The following is a 22,324-nucleotide window of genomic DNA, read 5'->3' on the forward strand; positions in this document are numbered from 1 at the left end:
TAAAGGGCGAAGTGACTAACGCTGGCGATACATATGGAACATAAACTATACAGTGGGCTCATATGTAGGGCATTAAAACAACTCTATTGTCTTTATTAAGGTTCCCTGGACTTGTGTAATGTTATGTATTTGCTGCAACATATACGTCCATTAAACTTTAAAATTTCCCGCCGTATGCAAATTAGCCTGAGCAAAGACCTCTAACGATATCTTCGATTTGATTGCCGACATAACGCCAGTGAAAATTCGCCAGTGTTCGGCGCCATACTGAGTTGACTTAGTACCTTGGCCTACACAGAGATTAGGTGCCATTCCACAGGATTTCAAAGCAAGCAAGAATTTCAAAACAATCTTTTATCATCAGGATTTGAAACATATTATAAATTAGCCCTATATTTATCAGGGTTCTCAAGTTTTATTTTTTATTTAATGTAAACAATTACGTTTATTCCGCATTAGGTTGTGCATGTGATTGTCAGAGAGGTATTGCGAATGCCGTCCCATAGCGGCACGTTAATATTTTATTCAGTTTTTCACCTGGTCAATAACTCAAAGCAAATAATCAGAGTTTTGCTTTCTTTGTTCTACCTGCAAAAAAAAGCCAATCACTGATTGTTACTGTGCAGGTACAAGTTTACCTAATTTTATTATTTATTCTATTTGCCTCTTAAGAAGTGAATGAGAGGAAGGGTCTCTGAATATTAGAGCGATAACTCACCACATTCAGGAAGAGACCCAGGTGCACCGCCCTGAGCCCTCAGCATGGGGGGGGTAAAAACGGAAAACTTGTGAAGCGGGCACTCTCTTTGCCTCTTAGTCTGCCATTTTGTTTTCAGAAATTAAAGTGATGTAACAAGCATGGTATGGGTTTCTAATATTTTGATGATGTTGGAAGATGCTTATTTACTTGCACTTGAACAAACCTTCCTGAAGCAAGAGGCAAACTCATTTACAACTTTTACCACATTCATAATGTGTATTCCAGATACACCCATAAGGTCTGCTCTATACATATATGGTCAAGGGCAGGTTTGTTAGTACTGACTAATGAGTTATGAGTGGTGCAGATGTTTGCCATTAGCATTTATTCATCAAAGCAACATCAGAATGCAGGTGCCAGCATATCCAGGTGATGTCCAGTGGGTATTTTAATGAAGGCGATTTATCTGTGCTCCATCTATACCCCACTATATTCAATAGATGGTAATTGTTTGAGATTAATGCTTAGTTTATAATTATATTTCTATTTATTTATTTTATAGGAGCTGGAGTTCTCCAATCTCTTTGCGGTTCTTCACTGTATACATTCATTTTTTGCTGCTAAAGTTGCTTGTCTGGACCCTCGTTTTGTGGACAGTCAGGGAGCCGCCTCTGCTGCTGTAATAACTACATCTTGTGCCACAGCAGGCATTTGTAAAATGAAGTATTCCACCTAATGTTTTCAAAGACTATACACCAAGATGACATAAACTTCATAAACTGTTAATCCCTATTTATTGGATATACGCAGCCCGCAACAGTGTTAGCCAGAGGGTGCTCTCAATGAACCTCAAAATGCTAAACTTTTTAAAGCAGGAAAATAGTCATGTGGATTCAAAGTATCACCAATTGTATATTCCTGAAATATTAATTTTATAGGTATAACTGTGAACTGGGACAACCGTGAAAGCACTTTTAATATGATCTGTGTTTTAATGTTAGTACTCTAACTTATGAATTCATAAAATGGAACAACATGAACTCAGCAATTGTTTTATGCTGCTGGATATTTTTCAAAGATAAATACTTTGAATCTCTATCAGGCTGATAAAATAGTTTTTCTGTTACAAACAGTGAAGAAGAAAACCTTAGCTATTTGAAGGGTCTCCTAGTTAAAGAAGAACTAAAGCTTAACTAAAGAAGTAGGCCAGAAATGTATATTTTGTTTTGGGCTTCTGTATGTACTGCACGTACTACATGGCAGCATAGAAACCAGTGTAACTAGCATCAGAATTTAATAATTAGCCCTATAGCATCAGCTTCATAATTTGCAACAATTCCTAAGCTTTGCTTTCAACAGCTGCTCAGAGCCCACTGATCATGTGAGTGCAGCAGACACTTTGTAAGAGTCTGTGAAATCCTAGATCACTACTGCTATTGAGAAGCTGAAAGCTGGTGCAATACGATCAGTATGTAATATGTAGCATTTTTAGCCACATTCATCTTTAGGGTTTAATTCTCCTTTATTCTTCAGTGGCCACTCTCATTGAAGGCACTGGCAGGAACCTTACATAAAAGCTCACCCAATAAATAAAGGTCCTAAGGGGTTATTTACTGAAGTGCAACAAATTGGTGCAATTTGCAATGTTTTGCCCACAGTGCAACATTCCTTTTTAGAATTCCAGCACCATTGTGGCAAATACAGGAGGCCGAAAACTAGCAAATGGGTGCAGCTTGTTCTTGCAAGGGAACAAGTGGCACATGGATAGGGCATAGCTGTACATTTAAATTCTCTTTAACCGGTGCAAGAGTGAAAGCATCATACAAAGGGAGTCTTGTACTTACTGCCTCAGTCAGGGCAGTTGTTAAGCACATGACCTCCTTCCACCAGAGCACATTGTGTCTCACACAACACTAGAAGAATGCAATAGGCACAAGCACATTGTCTATAGCATTTTTATAAACTCAATTGCATCTGTAAATGAGCCCAATAATGTCAAATTTAGAAATAGAATCAGGTTTTCTTCCTTATTGTTCTCTCTGTCTCTCCTTGAAATAAGGAAGCCATAATGACATTGTACAAAGGCCAGATGAATTCCGATATGGAGTTATTTTGAGAACCTTAAACTTCATGTATACAGATAAGACAAGGTGACCTCCAGGTTGTTAGCATGGCATCATGACCCAGACATTGTTTAAGGTTACTATAACTGGGTGGTGTTGCGTTCCCAAAGAATTGTCTATACTATTTTGATCTATTAACATTAATTTTACTAACTGAGGAGAATAACAGTATAAGACACAGTTTAAAGCAGTAACATACGGTAAACTGCAGAATAAGCAATACTGAGTGTGACTCTCATTAAAAAGCTTCTATATTAGAATTGGTTGGTGAAGTGATGACTGTGATACCACGAAAATGTGAAAATGGCTGAGAATGATGAGGTCTTGGATGCTTTTACAGCAGAACGTTAAATCGGAGTCACAAGCAGAAGCCTTTCTTGGTATTCAATAAACAAAAATTAATGGATTTTTGAAATGATACAATTTTCATATAATAATGGTGTTCTTGATTTTACATTAAGAAGAGATGCATTATAGTGTTAAAATATTATATAGAATAAAATATTTTAATGATGTGCCTGTCTTTTAATAAATACAGATTGCAAAATATGTGTACACTAAAGAAGTTTTTGTTAGTTAAAATGAAAATAACAATAATGTCACATAAAACATGATCTGCAAAATAGGCTTTGCAAGTTCTAGACTGTGGATGGGGAACTTTATATTGTCCTCACAAATACCTGCTGTGTGTTATACAGTATATAAGCTTGGGAATGACTGAAGTGTTTGTTCAAACCCTCCAATCTTCCTCGCTGCAAGTGTGGAGCTCCCCATTCTTCCAGACTACTCACGTGACCTCCATTCCCACATCCTGGCATTGGATTCCTTCAACTCTCTCACTACACGGACTTGATTCAAGGACACAGTCTGGATACGTTAAAAGTCTTCACATCCTTTATGTATTCATATATAAAAAGTTGTCAGCATTGGCACAGTGCATTTAACACACCACTGACGCGTTTTGTGCCCTTACTAGCAGGCACTTCTTCAGAGTATACTGAGTCTGTGCCAGCATGGTTTTATGCATAATCGACTAATTTGATTTATTTTTATGAGAAGGTGAGCAGGGACCTCAATTCTTGGATGGCAGTGGATGTGATCTACTTAGTCTTTGCTAAAGCATTTGATACAGTGCCACACAAAAGGTTAATGGTTAAAAAACGGAATGATGGCCTGGAACATAGTATTTGTACCTGGACAGAGAACTGGCTATTAAAAGATAGATTATAGAGTGGTGGTAAATTAATCAATTTCTAATTGGACCAGTGTTGTCAATGGAGTACCGTAGGACTCTGTACTTGGTCCTTTGCTTTTCAACTTGTTTATTCATGACCTGGAAGTGGGCATTGAAAGTATTGTTTCTATATTTGTTGATGATACACAGGATGCTGTCACTTTGCAGAGTGATTTGACTAAATTGGAAAACTGGGCAGCAAACTGGAAAATGAGGTTCAATGTTGATAAATGCAAGGTTATGCACGTTGGCAAAATAATATAAATGCAGGTTATACACTAAATGGCAGTGTGTTGGGAGTTTCCTTAACTGAGGCATATAAAGGTCCTATTGTTTTGTATAACAGCAAAAAAGTATGATGTAAAAAGCAATGAAATTCACTCATTTTGGATGTGACTGTAAAAATGAACAGCTCATCCAAAAAAGTTATCCCTCATTGATAAATGTGAGTATTTGAGTAATTGCTATATTAATTGAGCCAACAGTTAAATTTCCTAAGGCAAGCAAACTGCTCATTATCCACATGCGCAATATGTCAGATGCTCATTATGTGCATGCATGTTGCACAACATGGCTGCTAGCACTGGGAGCGAGTGTCCTAGCACTGGCAGGGCTAATTTTAAAAACAAAAAAAATACTGTTAACACCAACCAGAATGTGGGCTCTATTATCCCGCACCTGTGGTGGTTGGAAATATTTAAGGGAAAGTATTGGGAAAATGAAAATGTAATATGAGCTTTATCATACTGAAATACAACATTTTTGATGAGTGAATTTTTTCGCCAAGCATAGATTTGCAGCGAAATTCCACACTTCCCACCTGCACATTTTTTCATGAAACTGTGGCAAAAAAATTGCCATGGACAAAAAAGTCACCAAGACAAAATTATCACTGAGACAAAAAAGCCGCCATAAGAAAAAACGCCCATTTGGAGTGAGAAAAAATTGTTGCACGCATAAAAGATTACACTTTGTTCTTTTTGCCCATGATAGGATTAGTTTCCTGGTGGTTCCTGAGCCTTGTGCTAGTACCTGTTTGCCTGAATTCTGTTTTGAACTTCTGTGTTTTGACCCGGCCTGGCTTTTGACTTCTCTGACCTCGGTAACCTGACCCTTGCCTGAAACCGACTCTGATTCCATCTGTCCCTCCTGATTGACTTCCTGGTTTGACTCCTGCCTGTTGTTTGATTCCGATTCTGCCTCACCCCATCTGATTGATTACCCGGTTTTGACCCTTGCCTGCCTGACGGTCCTGCTATCTACGTGCCTCGATCCTGCCTGTCTGACCATGAATTCGCCTATTCCTGCTTGTACCGTGATCTTTGGCCTTAAAGACTCTATCTTCAGTCATGTCCCTCTGCCTATCCAGAACCCTCATCTTGCACCTCTCGTTTAAGTCTAGGTGGCATCCAAGTAAGCCGAGGGCTCCTCCCGAGGCCCAAAGGCGGTCACACTACTGGTGAAGCACGAGCCGAGACCAGGGTGCCTGGTGTTTGTTCTGGTGTTGGGTGCCGACCGTGACATTATCACGGGCCATGGAAGACAACGGTCATGAAACTGCTGATGCTCCTTCCGCTACAACTCCTCCAACTACCACTGAAGCGCTCCTTACTACTTTGCTACAGCGCATGGAGGACCATGAGCGGAAACAGAACTATCTCCTGCAGGGTTTTCACAACCTAACTTGCCAGCTGGAGACTCCGCAAGCCCCTCAGCAGCTGCCTGTTCCTGGTTCATCTTCTTCTGTGGGTTCTCCTGCCATGTGGGGTAACTCAGCCAAGCCCCATGAACCCAAAATTGTGTTCCCAGAAAAATTCAGTAGGGACAGAACCAAATTTTTCATCTTTAAAGAGGCATGTAAATTGTACCTTAGCTTCTTTCCTCACTCCTTTGCAACGGGTGAGGAGAACCCTGCTCCAGGGTGATCCCCAAATTTGGGCTCTCAGACTGCCAGCCTCCGATCCTGCCCGTTATGCCCTCAATGCTTTTTTTAACTCCATGGCAATTCTTTACGATGACCCGTATCGCGCATCATCAGCCGATTCCATGATTTGTAAAATACACCAGGGAAAACGGGATGCGAAGGTGTATTGCACCGAGTTCCGCCGGTGGGCAGTAGAAACTGGGTGGAACCAGATGACCAATCTGAAATCTAACTTGGTTACCAGTATAAAGCCATCTGCACCTTTACCTCTGGAAGAGCCTATGCAGTTAGTTAACTCTCGTTTAACTCCTGAGGAAAAGGCACGCAGGCGTTCTTTGGGTCTTTGTAAATACGGTGGAGGGAAGGGTCATTTCTTAAACCAATTTCCTATGAGGCCGGGAAACTCCCAAGCCTAAATGGAGAAGGGGAGCTCCATTTGGGTGCAGGAGTTTCCTCTCCCCTATCTGCCTCCAAAGTGTTGTTACTGGTCAAACTTACCTGGCCTTTGGGCTCAATTCAGGTATCTGCTTTTATTGACTCAGGGGCGGAAGGGAATTTTTTGGATGCTACATCATTGAAGGTGCTTCCTCTCCTCTTATATTGGGGTTGCCGTGGTTGCAAAAACACAACCCACAAATTGATTGGGTAACCAGGGAGGTTCTTAGTTGGGGCCTAAAGTGCCAAGCGTCCTGTATCACCTCTGTAGTGGCAACCACTGTTCTTGAGGGATTACCTGCAGCTTACTCTGACTTTGCTGATATGTTTTCTAAGAAAGCTGCAGAGACTTTACCCCCTCGCAGGCAGTATGACTGCCCAATTGATCTAATTCCTGGGTCTACTCCCCCTCACGGTAGAACATACCCTCTTTCCTTGCCGGAGGCCCAGGTAATTAAAGAGTATATAAAGGAAAACCTGCGGGGCGGGCTTCTTTTTTGTTGGGAAAAAAGATGGTGGTCTTCACCCCTGTATAGATTATAGGGGTCTCAATAAGATCACCATAAAAAAACGCTATCCCCTCCCTTTAATTTCTGAATTATTTGACCAGGTTAAGGGTGCTAAGATCTATTCCAAGCTTGATCTTAGGGGTGCTTATAACCTCATACGTATTAGGGAGGGGGATGAGTGGAAGACTGCATTTAACACCAGGCTTTTTGTCAATGACATCTTTCGGGACCTGCTGGGGATATTCGTAGTGGTCTATCTTGACGATATTTTAATTTTCTCTTCTAACCTGGGTGAACATAGAAATCATGTTCGTGAGGTTTTGTGCAGACTCAGGGAAAATAATCTTTATGCAAAACTGGAGAAATATATATTTGAGGTTACGTCAATTCAGTTTTTGGGGTTTAATATTTCCTGCAAGGGTCTTGAGATGGATCCAGGCAAGGTGAGATCTGTACTGGATTGGACCCAACCCCAATCATTGCGTGCAACCCAAAGGTTCCTAGGGTTTGCAAACTATTATCGTCAGTTTATCAAAAAATTTTCCCTAATTGTGGCCCCCATTACTGATTTGATGTGTGTGTGTGTGTGTGTGTGTGTGTGCTGACCCCAGCATTTGGCCTCCCGAATCTGTACAAGCTTTTAACTTCCTCAAAAAGGAATTCAGTTCTGCCCCCATTCTTCGACACCATGATACTGCACTTCCTTTTATAGTAGAGGTAGATGCTTCTGAAGTTGGGGAAGGGGCAGTCCTTTCTCAAAGGCATCAGATAACCAACAAAGTGCATCCCTGTGCATTTTTCTCTAAGAAATTTTCTCCTGCTGAGATCAATTATGACATCGGAAATAGAGAATTGTCAAATGGGCCTTTGAGGAATGGCGGCATCTGCTGGAGGGAGCAAAACATGTGATCACAGTCTATACTGATCCAAAGCTGACCACCTCAGGAAGCAATTCCACACCAATTTTTTTGGTAAGCCTGGGGGTCCAGTGGCCCCCCCTAGAAGGGGAGTAATGTAATAGTAACTTACCCTGGTGGTCTAGCGGGCCTCTGATGCGTGATGTCAGCGCGCAATGGCGCGATGTCTTATGGGTATTTAAAGGGCCATAACACTTTGTTCTTTGCCCGTGATAGGATTAGTTTCCTAGTGGTTCCTGAGCCTTGTGCTAGTACCTGTTTGCCTGAATTCTGTTTTGAACTTCTGTGTTTTGCCCAGGCCTGGCTTTTGACTTCTCTGACCTCCGTAACCTGACCCTTGCCTGAAACCGTCTCTGATTCCGTCTGTCCCTCCTGATTGACTTCCTGGTTTGACTCCTGCCTGTTGTTTGATTCCGATTCTGCCTCACCCCATCTGATCGATTACCCGGTTTTGACCCTTGCCTGCCTGACGATCCTGCTATCTACCTGCCTCGATCCTGCCTGTCTGACCACGAATTCGCCTATTCCTGCTTGTACTGTGACCTTTGGCTTAAAGACTCTATCTCTAGTCGTGACCCTCTGCCTATCCAGAACCCTCATCTTGCACCTCTCGTTTTAAGTCCATGTGGCATCCAAGTAAGCTAAGGGCTCCCCCCGAGGCCCAAAGGCGGTCACACTACTGGTGAAGCACGAGCCGAGACCAGGGTGCCTGGTGTTTGTTCTGGTGTTGGGTGCCGACCGTGACAATTTGCTCATCACTACTCTTAACTATTCTCTTCTGAATCTTGCTTCCTCTTAATCATCCTTTTGTCTAGAAGATGTTCTGTATTAGCATTTATTCTTTTAAAATCACCAGAAATCCTGTCTTTCTACATGCAGGATTTGTGTCAGTTATTTTGTTAGATTTTGTTTGTACAGGAATCAGTTAGTCTCATCACATCTGCTAGGAAAGTGATAAATGGACTTTCAAATGGACTGCACTTGGGCCAGGATGACTTCAATATACTGTACGGTACATAAATGCCAACATTTGAACTGATCAGACAGATGGATGGATTGATAGACAGATTACCTATTATCTCTACAGTATATTCACCTGAGGTTGTAGCCGTTCTGTTTTACAGACCCTTTCCCTTTAATTAGAAAACTTTATATCACATAAAACTTTATGACATAAAAACTCAGTTGAAGTCTCAAATGAAAATCTGGAATTGAATGAGGAACTAAGACTTTCTCAACAAACTGAATCTGGCCCAAAGTTTGCTCCTTCTGTAGGTATGATGTGGGTTAGAGAAGTAGTTACTGCGTTCCTAATAGGGTAAGTGCAGCCTCATACTACAGTTTTGCTACACTTGAAAAGTTGCTATCAAAAATCGCAGCTCAACTTAGTTTTAAAATGGTGAACTGGATTCACAAGTCCTGCGTACATTATATACTACTGATAGAGCAGACGTTGATGGTAGACAGGGGTATAGTGTACATATAGAACTTTCACTGCAATAGAAAAGGGGTGTGCCAGTGTGCATCAAATGCTTACATAAAGCTTGAATGTTCAGAATTGTCTGAAAATGTGGCTCTCTAATATTGGTGGTTTATGCTGTTTCATGTTGCATAAACCATAGGCTATAGTCATAAAAGCAGATCAAAAAAACATGCATGTATACATTACATACAATGACATGCAAAATGATGTGAAAAAACATATAATGGGTTGACATGAGTGAATGCACTTTTCTAGTTTGTCCAGGATTACTAAATGTGGGGTCAGATTGGGCAGACAGACACTCGGAAGAAACCCTGTGGGCTAGCCCAGACCCGTTCCCTGCCCGAGTTCTTCCTGCTTCTGACCTCCCTCTCCTGCCCAGTTGCGGCAAAAAACAGGTGTGCATGGCGCAGTCTCTTGCATTAGTGGCATTAGGTTTTTAAGGTTTTTGCTGGATATTTTATTTACACCACCACACGAAAGTTTTATTTATTGATTTTAAAGAAGAGGTAAAGAACTAAAGAAGAAGGCTAAAAATGTTGTACATTATGTTTTGGGATTCTGTACCAGCCCAAGGCAACCCCAGCCCTTTGGCAGTAAAGATCTGTGTCTCCAAAGATGCCCCAGTAGCTCCCCATCTTCTTTTCTGCTGATTCACTGCACATGCTATGTGCTGCTGTCAGTTAGTGTAGGGGCCGAAATTAAAATATACAGTACACATAGAATATAAATGTCACAATATAAGGCTGATTAGTAATTCATACATATAATTACTACATGGCAGCACATAAACCACAGAAAATGTAATAATCAGCCCTGTAGCATCAGCTTTAATTGCAGGCAAATTAAATTTTCTGCTTGATAATTTGCGACAAGCCCTAAGCTTAGCTTCTCAACAGCTGCTCAGAGCCCACTGAGCATGTGAGTGTCACAGACACTTTCCAAGATGGTGACCCCTGACAACAAGTCTGAAGTCCTGGATCATTGCTGCAATTGAAAAGCTGAAACTTTAGGCTGGTACAATAAGTGCAGTAAATAAAATATGGCATTAGGGTTTAAGGATGCACTGAAACTATATAATTTGAATTTTTAGGAGTTGTTTATCAACTTGGACAGATATTCAAGAACAAGGCTCACAAGAGCATGGCCTGTAGCCTGTAGCACTTTTGCAGAGAGCACTTCTGTACTGTTCTGACTGTGTTCTGCACCTCATGACTGATAAAATACAAGAGGGAGGTGCATGAACATCACCCAAAAAAATGTCTTGCAACAAAGCTCCTGAGTGGATCGTTATGGGCAGCAGTATATTTGGTAATATTTCCTAGATTATATTAAAATAGTGTTCTCATTGCAACAGAAAATGTGGCCAATCACTAGGCCAATGGACCATGTGCTTTGGTAAGGTATTCACAATAAACGGCAGATCGTCATTACTTTAGAAGAAAAATAATGATACATCTTTCTGATCATATACAGTACGGCATGAAACATGACATCATCAATCATCCTTTGCCTGAAGACCATTATAGCAGATTGAAAGAAATTCAAATATTCAACTAAGGTAGAATAAATAAAACCCATGGACATTTAAATCACATAAATGTAAAAAATCTTAATTTTTAAGACAGTAGTTGTAAATTTTTTGCAGTTTAGGGCCTCCTTAAAGATCCAACCATTGGTAAGTTCTCCCTTAGAAAGTCCAGTCTTTTTGGGTATAGTGACTAAAGTATTACGTCAAGTTAGTTACATTGTTTTGTTAAACTGTAAAATAATCATATTTGCTCTTTGTATTACTTCAGTTTTAAGAACCTGAAGTGATACAAAAACCACACACTGATTCGGCTGGGCTTTATTATCGTGCAGTGATATTTTCCTGCTACATTTTACTTGGCTTTGTTTGCAAAAAGTAATTCAGCTTTATTAAATAGTCAAATACAGTGATGGGTGAATAAATTGGACACATATCAGAATAGTTACGTGCATAAAAGTTATTGCGCGTCAAAATTATTCAGACACCCATTGACTTTAATGCATTTGGACAAAGTAGGCGCACATATAAAAATTGTCGCGGGCGTAAAAATGTATGTGCATCAAAATAATTTTGACACCCATTGACTTCAATGTGTTTTGAGAATTTTTCACAGTTTCGCTGTAAATTCGTGAATTTTTCAGAAGCAACAATTAAATCCAATTTGTTTCATTTTTTTATCATTTGACTTTACTTCATTTATTGGTATACAAAGGTCATAAAATATTTTTACTTTTCAATGAACTGTAATTTATGATGTTTGGAAGTTTTATAAAGGTATCGTGATTTAAATGTTTTCCCACAAAACTGTGCATTATCATATCATTTCCTGGGTTCCATTATTTACAAGCAAACCTCATGCAGTTTCTTTCCCTTAAGAACTAACGGGTTTTTTTTTTGCTGTTGAGAATCAAATAACTTTTCTACAAAAAAGGTGCAGAAAACAGGTTCAAGCTGCCAATTTACTGGGCACCAACTCGGAGATGTTCTGCACTGTAATTCCTGTTAAGTTTTTCAGTGTGGAAATAAAAGTAGCTGAAGAGTAACCATATAAAACCTTCCATCAGTGATTCCCTTATAAATTATATTCTTGAAATATAAAATAGTTTTAAGCCATAGTATAGACAGTTCATTGCACATGGGATGAGAGCGGTGAGTCTTCTATGTGAAGATTATTAAACTGTTTTCTTGGTTGTATGGGTGACTTCAATTGTATCCAATAAAGGATTGGAATGGTTAACTGAATCATCTCTATCTACCTCTTTTATTTGTGCTTTCAAATGCCCAATCTTTATGGTACCAAAAATAGTAGGGTCTCTTGAAGAAAATAGTGTTTTTTTTTTAATTATGAAGTCTTGTGTTGGACAGTAATTCAACAAAGTGTCAGGTACAGGTATGGGGTCCAAATCCATTATCCAGCAAGCTCCAAATTACAGAAAAGCCATCTTCCATAGACTCCATTTTAATCAACTATTTAAAAGGTTTAAAATGATTTCCTTTTTCTGTAATAAGAAGGCAGTACATAGTACTTGATCCAAATGAATTATTATTATTTTTCTGTAATAAGAAGACAGTACATAGTACTTGATCCAAACTAAGATATAATTAATCCTTTTTGGAGGGGAAAACAATTATATTGGATTTAATTCATGTTTTAATTATTTTCTAGTAGATTTAAGGTATGGAGATGTCCCATTCCTGTAGTATCAGGTAGGGCTGCTTTGGGTCAAGTTTTATTTTAAATATCCAAATATAGTTTCACACTCACAGTGTTGAAATAGACAATGTTGTATTGTTTGGTAGATCTATTTAAATATTGTGGCACCTGCAAGCTGCTGCTTTCCCTTGTTTAGCGCTCTGTCCCTTGCTAGCAAACCATTTCCAGTTTCTGTTTTGGCTTTCCTGCTTGCTGGTACTCAGAGAGTGCAACTGGCATTAACAACTGGGAGCCTTTGATATACTGGCAAGCAGGAACATTTATTAACAGCTTAATTTCCTAGTACACCACTGGGCTGGGGATTGGGGCCATCTCTATGATTCAAGCAGCTACAAGTTGAATTAAACATGACTTAGACAATGTGTATTTTGGACTGTAGGATAAAGTCATAATTCATTTTTGGCATATGTGATCATACTGAGGCAGCTGCTTAGTGTGCGGCTTTTTTAAATAGGCCCTTCAATGATTTACCCCTGTAGGTTGTAATAATATTACTTTCATCCCTTACTGAAACTCATGGAATCCAATGGAACTAATATTTCATCCTCCTATCAGAGTCTTATCAGAATCACAGCTACAGTATGTACTATAGTTTGTCGCCAGGAAGATAAATCAAAATGAAGGACAGCATACAATATTTCCCTGACAGATGCATGAAACAGGAAGATTGCTGGCAGAAATTTCCATGACAGCTGAAAACGCCAGACAATGAGTAATATTTATCTGCATCATATTTTCACTGCAGAGTTTTTCGCACTTAGCTGAGGGTCACAGTGGCTCCAAACTGCAGGAAAACAGATTTGTTGACACTTTTAAAGAATTATGAGTGACTTTTGCAGTCAGAAAACTTTATACACCAACAAGTCTAAATGTAGAATTACAAAATGTTTGAAGGGATAGTTATCAGATAGGACTATGAAATACACGACCCATAGTTTAGACTAGTCTGCATGTTTCTTTGCTTGTTTGCTCTATACACTTTACTGTACTACAAATGCAGCAATACATGACAAAATTGTCCAAAAGTGAAATGCGATGACCATTCCTTTAATAATATCAGATTATTTATTACAAATCATTTCATGCCAAAGAAATATGGATAATAAATCCTAGAACATAAATTAATCTGCAGCAAACAAATCATGAATTGATTCCTCACTTGTAATGCTATGGATTGGCTAGTGTAGTCTCTCTAATAGTCTTTGAGTCTGCAAATTTGAATTCAATAATTTTCACTGTTGATGGCAGACAGTGGAAAATAGACCTAATCTGATTCATGCAAACATGTGAAAGCAGAAGATGGAGTGAAGTTCTTGAAACTGATGATATTAACCAAGTACCTACTAAGACTTTATATTGCTTCTTATATATTGTCTGTGACCATACCTGCAAAAATGATTCTCTAGTCTTAGCAATGTTTTTGAAAGCAAATTAAGATGCTAATAAATGTGTTAATATACACTGTGATTATTGATCACTGGTGACTACGCTATTGTTTCAGAGGTTTGGCTCACTCATTAGTCAAAGGTCAAGGTTTTGGCTCTTTGCTCCTGCAAATTAAAAATTATGTTTCTGATGGCTCTTACTGATGGTGGGTAGGGTGCAAGGTGCAGTATTTTCTGCACTTTGTATCCTGTTTTGCCTTCAGCATCAATGGCACACACAGACCTATGTTTCCACCCAAAAATACAGCTATGGCAGCACTGAATTTATGAGGGCTGAAGAAGGGAGGCATAAAAGTGACCCTTCTACTACACCCTAACTTGCCTGTTAATAAGGCATAAGGTACAAAGTGCAGCAAGATTCTGGATACAATTTCTTATTGACAGTAAGGACGGAATTTTTCACCAGGTTTCACCACGAAAAAGATGCCCATAGACTCCAATTGAGCTTCAAAAACATTTGTCGCCCATAGACTTAAATGCATTTGGCACATTTTTCACCATATACATAGCTACATAGTTAAATCAGGTTGAAAAAAGACAAAGTCCATCAAGTTCAACCCCTCTAAATGAAAACCCAGCATCCATACACACACCCCTCCCTACCAAATGCAGGGTCAGATTATACCACATAGTTCCCTAGCATTTGCATCAGGCATCTTCTTAGATCTACTGTAGCTATGGTTTTTGATTGTTATAGTACAGAGAGTAAAGTGCTACAGCTGTAACACAGACTTGCACATAACAGTTCACTATACTCATATACTGAATAAAAATTCTTCACTAGGTGCATACTTGCCCTAGATAAGCTCTTCTTTAAATGTTTTCTGTTCTGGGAAAACATGTTTTTTTCAATAAATTAATAATTCTGCTTTTGATTGGCTGAATTTTTTTTATTTAATTTTGAAATCTAACATGGGGCTAGACATGTTGTTAGTTTCCCATGTGCCCTCAGTCATGTGACTTGTGTTCTGCTAAAGTTCAGTCATTCTTTATTGCTGCACTGAAAGTTGGAGTTACCCATCTCCTTCCCCCCCCAAGCAGCCAATTAACAAAATAATGGGAAAGTAACCAGATAACAACTCCCTGATACAAGGTAACAGTTCCCTGTTACATATGAGAATAGCACTCAATGGTAAAAAGTTCCACTGCGACTCCTTCAGTTACATTAAATTGGAGAAATAATAGTTTATCTGAAAGTAGTTACTTGCAGTCTAAAATAAAAACTACAAGATAAAATCATGACAGAATCCCTTTAACTTAAATAATTTCAATCCTGGAAGAGAAGCCTTTCAAGAAACACAGCATCTGTACAACTAAGGTTGCCACCGGGCCGGTAAATTACCGGCCTAGCCGGTAAAACAGGTCTGGAGGCCAGTAATTTTTTGTGGGGAGAAATGCCACTTACTTTTAAGCAGCTACGCTGCTCCCTCCTTGCTCCAAATTCCCCTGCTCAGCTATGCGGGCTGTGCTGCGGCGTACTCTCGCATGATGAAGAGAAGATAGCTAGGCACAGGGGGTGTGGCTTTGGGCGGATTGGGGTGGGGCTTTGGGCGGGGCTAAGGCCGGTACTTTTTTTCTAGAAAAGGTGGCAACTGTCAACATTCTTTAAATATTCAGTACAGTAGAACTATTAAGTACTCCCTCTCCATACAGACCACATTCCAACATGCACACGTTTTATGTCTTGCCTTATAACTCTAATGGCAAAACTATTGAAAGGCCCAGTTTGTCTTGTGATGGCAGCAATAATCCATTTGGAGCCATTACTTAGAATGAGACATTAGGTGCAGGGGAGCCTTTTCTTAACAACTACTCAAAGGAGTAGTGATGGGCGATTTTATTCGCCAGGAGCAAATTCGCGGTGAATTTGCGTGATTCGTAGCCAGCGAGTAAAATCGCGAAACGGCCACGAAAATTTGCTGGTGAAAATTTGCCCGCCTCAAAAAAAAACGGACGCCGGCGTCATAAACGGACGCTGGCGTCAAAAAGATTTTCGCTGTTTTGTGAATTTTGCGGGAAATTCGCGAATTTTTCTGCGAAGCAAAATGGTTCAAATTCGCCCATCGCTACAAAGCAGGTATGGGACCTGATATGCACAATGTTTGGGACAGGGCCGCCATCAGGGGGGTACAGGGGGGACTGTTGTCACGGGCCCTGGTGGTTTGGCGAGTTAAGGGGGGCCGTGCTGCATTTACTTGCACTTACTTGCATTTACTTGCACAGCCGGGCCCCTGCATCAGAGCTCCGATGACTGGCTTCTTGTGTTCTGATTCGCCATTAAATGTAAGTCCCGGTAAAGCCACATGCGGATTGGTTGGGAGAAGTTTGAACCTCCCCTCTACTTTAACCAATCACCATGCGGGTTAACCGGGACTTACATTTCACTGGCGAATCAGAGCACAAGAAACTGAAGATACTGGCATCTGAACTCCCTGGCTAAGGTACGTGCAGTTTTTTTTCTTTTAACTTGTGGGGGCCCTGACCAATTGTTTATTTATTTATTTTAAATGTATGGGGGCCCTGGCTAATAGTTTTTTTAAATGTGTGGGGGGCCTTTGCTATTTTTTTTTTTTAATGTGTGGGGGCCCTGGTTAATTGTTTTTTTTTTTAAATCTGTGGGGGCCCTGGCTAATTGTTTTTTTTAAAAAAATCTGTGGGGGCCCTGGCTAATTGTTTATTTTTAAAATGTGTGGGGGCCCTGGCTAATTGTTTTGTTTTAAATGTGTGGGGGCCCTTTGCTAGTTTTTTTAAAGATGCATGGGGGCCCTGGCTAATTGTTTATTTATAAAATGTGTGGGGGCCTGGCTAATTGTTTTTTTTTTAAATGTGTGGGGGCCCTGGCTCATTGTTAATTTTTAAAATGTGTGGGGGCCTGGCTAATTGTTTTTTTTTTTAAATGTGTGGGGGCCCTAACTAATTGTTTTTTTTAAATGTGTGGGAGCCCTTTGCTAGTTTTTTTTTTTTAAAGATGTGTGGGGGCCCTGGCTAATTGTTGTTTTTAAAAAAAAAGTGTGGTGGCCCTGGCTATTTTTTTTTTTTAAATGTGTGGGGGCCCTGGCTCATTGTTTATTTTTAAAATGTGTGGGGGCCTGGCCACAAATGTTTTTTTTCTTTAAGCACCACCTGACACCAAAACTTGTAGGAGGGGCCTGGGCACCAAAGTTATTTTTTTAACTTGTAGGGGGGGCACTTAATGTTTTAATGCCTGTGTCTTGTGTGGCCTTCATACTGAGGGAAGGGTGGCGAGGGGGGCCAGAAAATTTTGTTGTGCGGGGCCCCGTGATTTCTGATGGCAGCCCTGGTTTGGGACATGGTGTTTTCCTGATAAGGGATCTTTCATTAACTTGGATCTCCATACCTTAAGTCTTCTAACAAAAATTTAAACATTAATAAAACCCAGTAGGATTGTTTTGCCTCCAAAAAGGATGAACTGTATATTGGTCGGGATCAAATACAAGGCATTGTGCTATAATTACAGATAAAAAGGAAAATTCGCAGGGGTCAAAAAATTTTGGACACCCATTGACTTTAATGCCGGCATCAGAATTTTGCAAATTTTATGGGGCGAAACGGGAGAAATTTACCCATCACTATATATTTGTGATAATTGTGATAATTTGTGAAAATGGTGGCTTTTGTTTCGAGCACAAAAGTAAAAAATATACTAGCAAAGCAAAATCTTCCATTTTAGAATGTGAAATTGTAGTGGAATTCTGGGGGGAATATATTCATGGTGGAATAAACATATAAATTGTTCATCTACAGTATTTTGTGCCTTTGCAAAATGTGTTCTTCCCTGGTCTCTTTCACTTTATTTACATAGTCTGTAGCAGCAAACATATCATTGCCCTTTACCATAAATCTTTGCAAAGCTGTGGCATAACTAGAGTGCGCTGGGCCCCCCTGCAAAAAAATCTTCAGAGGGGCCGATCTCACTCCGATCCCCATCCTCCTGCCCCCTTCCCATCTGGCCTCCGCCCCACCCATGTCCCAACTCTGCCTCACTCCCCGTCCCAACTCCGTCCACTCCTGCCCGACTTGCGTCCTCCTTCCTAGCCACAGGTAAGAGAGGGGCTGGGGAGGAGGGTATATTTTATTATAGCAGACCCCACAGTCCAGGTCCCCCTGCTTCCTCTATAATTACGCCACTTTTGGAAAGTCTTCTAGGAATCAAGGTAGATTACATACAGCTTTTTTTTCTGCTTTTCAGCTGCTTTGATTAGACTTGTTTCCACAGCCTATTAACACCCATAAGAATGATCTTATTCTGATTTGTTGATAATTATTCACATTGTTATCTTTTCTCACACGCCTGTTTATTTGTCATTAGTTGAAGTCAAATGAAAAATGGCTTCATTTCAATTACTGTACACATCATGCATGATTACAGCTTTATTATAATTGAAACATTCCTTTTATAAGTCTAGTGACACTGAATTGATATTTCCTATAAAAAGACTCACTGATCACAGCATGTTTTGTGCAGTTCATCAGATACTTTGCCCATCACCCTATTTGTGTGACTTTATAAATATCTAGTTAAGTGAATCAATTTGTTTAGATGCCTGGGGATGTCAGTAGCTTGTCTGTATCAATATTTTTACTTCCTGCTTCAAAAGATCATCACATTAGATGAAATGTAACAGATGAGGTTTATTTTGCTGATTACATTATCGAGCAGGATAGCAAGTTAATATGATCGAAAGCTCTATTAAAAATCCAATGCAACTGTAATGCTATATTCTGTATACATTCTATATTCAACATGTGCAGAGACTTAATACAGAGGTATCTTTAATGCTACAAACATGTGCTCCTGGTACTTAAATAATAGATAGGTATGCAATGTATTGTGCTTAATTCCAGACTCCAGAGCACACCTATGATCATCAGTGGCTGCAAAATATGATCACGATTTCCCTCATGTTTACACTAAGGTTTATTCTACATGGATTAGAGGGCAGCTGGATGAATTCATGTCTATAGCTCTGTCACTCAATATTAGCTGCAAACAGGAATAGATGCAACTGCCCTTGGTTTTTAGTATTCTATTTTTTTTTTATATATCTTGTTTTTAATTTTTATTATCCTGAGCTGTTTTTATTTCCCTTAGGGGCAAGGTCCATTTTGTCATTCCTTGCAGGCAATTATTATCATCTTTGGAAGTGGGTGTATTGTCAGTACAGAGGTTTAGGGGCCAATTCACTAAGGGTCGAATTTCGAGGGTTAATTAACCCTCGATATTCGACTAGGAATTAAAATCCTTTGACTTCGAATCTCGCAGATAGTTAGATTGAACGATCGAAGGATAATTCCTTCTATCGAACGATTAAATCCTTCGAATCGAACGATTCGAAGGATTTAAATCCAACGATCGAAGGAATATCCTTCGATCAAAAAAAGTTAGCCAAGCCTACTGGGACCTTCCCCATAGGCTAACATTGACTTCTGTAGCTTTTTGATGGCGAACTAGGGGGTCGAAGTTTTTTTTAAAGAGACAGTACTTCGACTATCGAATGGTCAAATAGTCGAACGATTTTTACTTCGAATCCTTCGATTCGAAGTCGTAGTCGAAGGTCGAAGTAGCCCATTCGATGGTCAAAGTAGCCCATTCGATGGTCGAAGTAGCCCAAAAAAACCTTCGAAATTCGAAGTTTTTTAACTTCGAATCCTTCACTCGAAGTTAGTGAATCGGACCCATAGAGTAAGAGGAAAAAGGATCATGTAGGAATAAGGTCTCTAAATGGATAACTAAAGTAGCAGCACACACAAGACAGTGTATTATATTAGACCCAATATGCCTACGTATCTATTATCTAACTACCTATTATACAGCGTGGTGATGAAAATATTTTTCTATGATTTTGTTTCTGGATGCTACAGTGCAAGAATTTCCAGCATTTTGATCGGTTTGAAATTGTCACAAACACTGACCTTTTACAGAGCCTGCTGCTACTGTTTATTTGTACATACTGTGCCTCTTCAACATTTAGCTTTTATGTCTACATAGAGCATGCTTTTATCTCTTCTAAGGCATTTTAATGTTGCTTTTCATTTCTGGCTTTATTTGATTGTCTGACTTTGCCTATTTTTTATTTTTCAGAAAACTCTGTACACTGTAGTTGTCTAATACAGGCTAATTTTGTCACCTTTAATTGAAATATGCTCAATACAAACATGTTCCAATATATGTGAGATTGGGCCTTATAGGGTTGCCATATTTGTGTGGTTGAAAGTTTGGACAGACAGTTTTGAACTGGTCAGCTCATGCAAATATTGGACTGTCCAGTTCAAAACCAGACAGCTGTCAACCCTAGTGGGCTTGGATGTTCAGTTCTTTGGTGGATCCTGGGAGGCCAGTTTTCTAACACTGCTGAGATTCATTGTGGAATCTACATTCTGTAGGTTTGCTACCTGACCAGTATTTTACTGGAATAGCTGGCAAAATATCAGCCAATGCTGGGGGCAGTACAAATTTACCATGAATGTATTTGCTGGTAAATTTGTAAATGCTGGTCATTCCACCCCAGCCAACCCACAACAAGCCCCAAATTCCTGTTTCAAGCTGGAGTTTATTGTCCATGGTCAAAAAGTCTCTTGGTCTCTAGTCTGCCCATGATGTCACTGGTCCAATCCCTTTTTTATTACAATCCTCCCGCAACAGATAGTTTACTGTATATCATATTAAGTGGCATACCAATAAACTTACCAAACTGGTATATATATATTTAAGTAAATATTGCCCTTTTACATATTTTCCCTTGATCCCCCATTTTGTGATGGTCTGTGTGCTGCCTCAGAGATCACCTCACCAGAAATACTGCAGCTCTAACTGTAACAGGAAGAAGTGTGGAAGCAAAAGAAAATTGTCTGTTAATTGGCTCATGTGACCTAACATGTACAGTTTGTTGGGTTTGTTTGTGTTCACCGTGAATCGTAGGATCCATGGGGGCGGCCCTTATTTCTTAAAATGGCAATTTGCGATTTATGAATACCCAATGGCACATACTACTAAAAAAGTGTATTATGAAAATAGTTTATTTACATGAAGCAGGGCTTTACTTATCAACTATTTGATGCAATACATTTTTTTTATAGAGACCTACTTTGTTTGGGGGTATAGTTTTCCTTATATATCACCATTCTGCCCCCTCTGGGTCCTTACGCCCTGCTCCTCTCACCGCAGACTGGAATTTTTTTAAGAGAAAGGTGGATGGAAAATGGGCAGGGGGTGGGGCAGATGGTATCAGAGGCAGGGCAGGACCAGTGACTTTGATCAGTGATTGGTTGATCGCCATGTCATTATTTTCAATGTCCTGTCCGGATTTCCTAATCTTGAAATCCAGACAGGAAGGTTTCACCCAAACATCACTTCCAAATACCGGTCTATCCTGGTAAAATCCAGACAGGTGGAAACCCTACTTAGCTTTAATGTATGCCGCAGACTGCACTGTATTTCTAAAACAATTGCACCTCATCATTAATATACAATTAGATATAAAAAATAATGTATATTTCAAATACATCCTACACAACAAAAGAAAATTGAACTGTTGGATGTGAGGTAAAATGCTTAAATGATGGATTTAAGGAGGATTTTAATAATCAGGAATAAAATGTTTAGTGAACTGGCTTGATTAATAGTTTAGCACAGTTTTTCTAATATATGGCAAAATATTTAACTAGAAAAAGGCCTGTGCACCAGATTCCCAATTACTGCAGGTGAGCTGTTTTAATTCAAATGCAAGAACTATAAATATTCATGTTACGACTAAATTAAAGTAAACACAGCCAGCCCGCTTCATTGCACATCAATTATTAATAGTGACTGAAGCACATTTGGATGCAAGATATTAAAATATAGGCAAATCGATCGGATTCAATTAGACTGTTCATTCACTGTGCTTCCGTCCAATGAAGACAATAACTTGTAGGAAAAGGAGTGATGAATTCAGTCGGACGCAGTGGGTTGCTGCAAAAACTGTGTTTTTTATTTTAACACAACATGTTTCGAGCTGTGCTCTTTGTCAAGTGTAATACAAAAGAAACCCAATACAATCTTAAATAGTTTAAACCCCACCCTTCATTAGTGGTAATCGAATGCAGGTTATTGCTGTTAGATAATTATTCAACCTGGCCACTTTCCAAAACAGAAATCATAAAAAATTTTTGAATATACAAAAAATCCCATAGCGTGTAGACAATATTCATGTTAGTGACAACACGACGATTAGCTGTGCAATCCCAAATCCATGATGTGGATGTGATGGCCAGGTTGAATAATTATCCTTTTCCTACATATTAAAATA

At 39.5% G+C, this 22,324-nt stretch overlaps 1 protein-coding gene across 1 annotated transcript in view; it reads left to right on the plus strand.

Moving 5' to 3' along the window:
• Positions 1–1,945, plus strand: part of sntg1.S (syntrophin gamma 1 S homeolog) — a 194,788-nt gene extending 192,843 nt beyond the window's left edge. The window contains exon 20 of the mRNA XM_041567862.1: positions 1,263–1,945. Coding sequence (XP_041423796.1) covers positions 1,263–1,436 — 174 coding nt within the window. The 3' untranslated portion in view covers positions 1,437–1,945. The remainder of the gene's footprint in view (positions 1–1,262) is intronic.
• The last annotated feature ends 20,379 nt before the right edge of the window (positions 1,946–22,324 follow it).

Source organism: Xenopus laevis, chromosome 6S, assembly GCF_017654675.1.
Source record: "Xenopus laevis strain J_2021 chromosome 6S, Xenopus_laevis_v10.1, whole genome shotgun sequence".
Lineage (NCBI taxonomy): Eukaryota > Metazoa > Chordata > Amphibia > Anura > Pipidae > Xenopus > Xenopus laevis.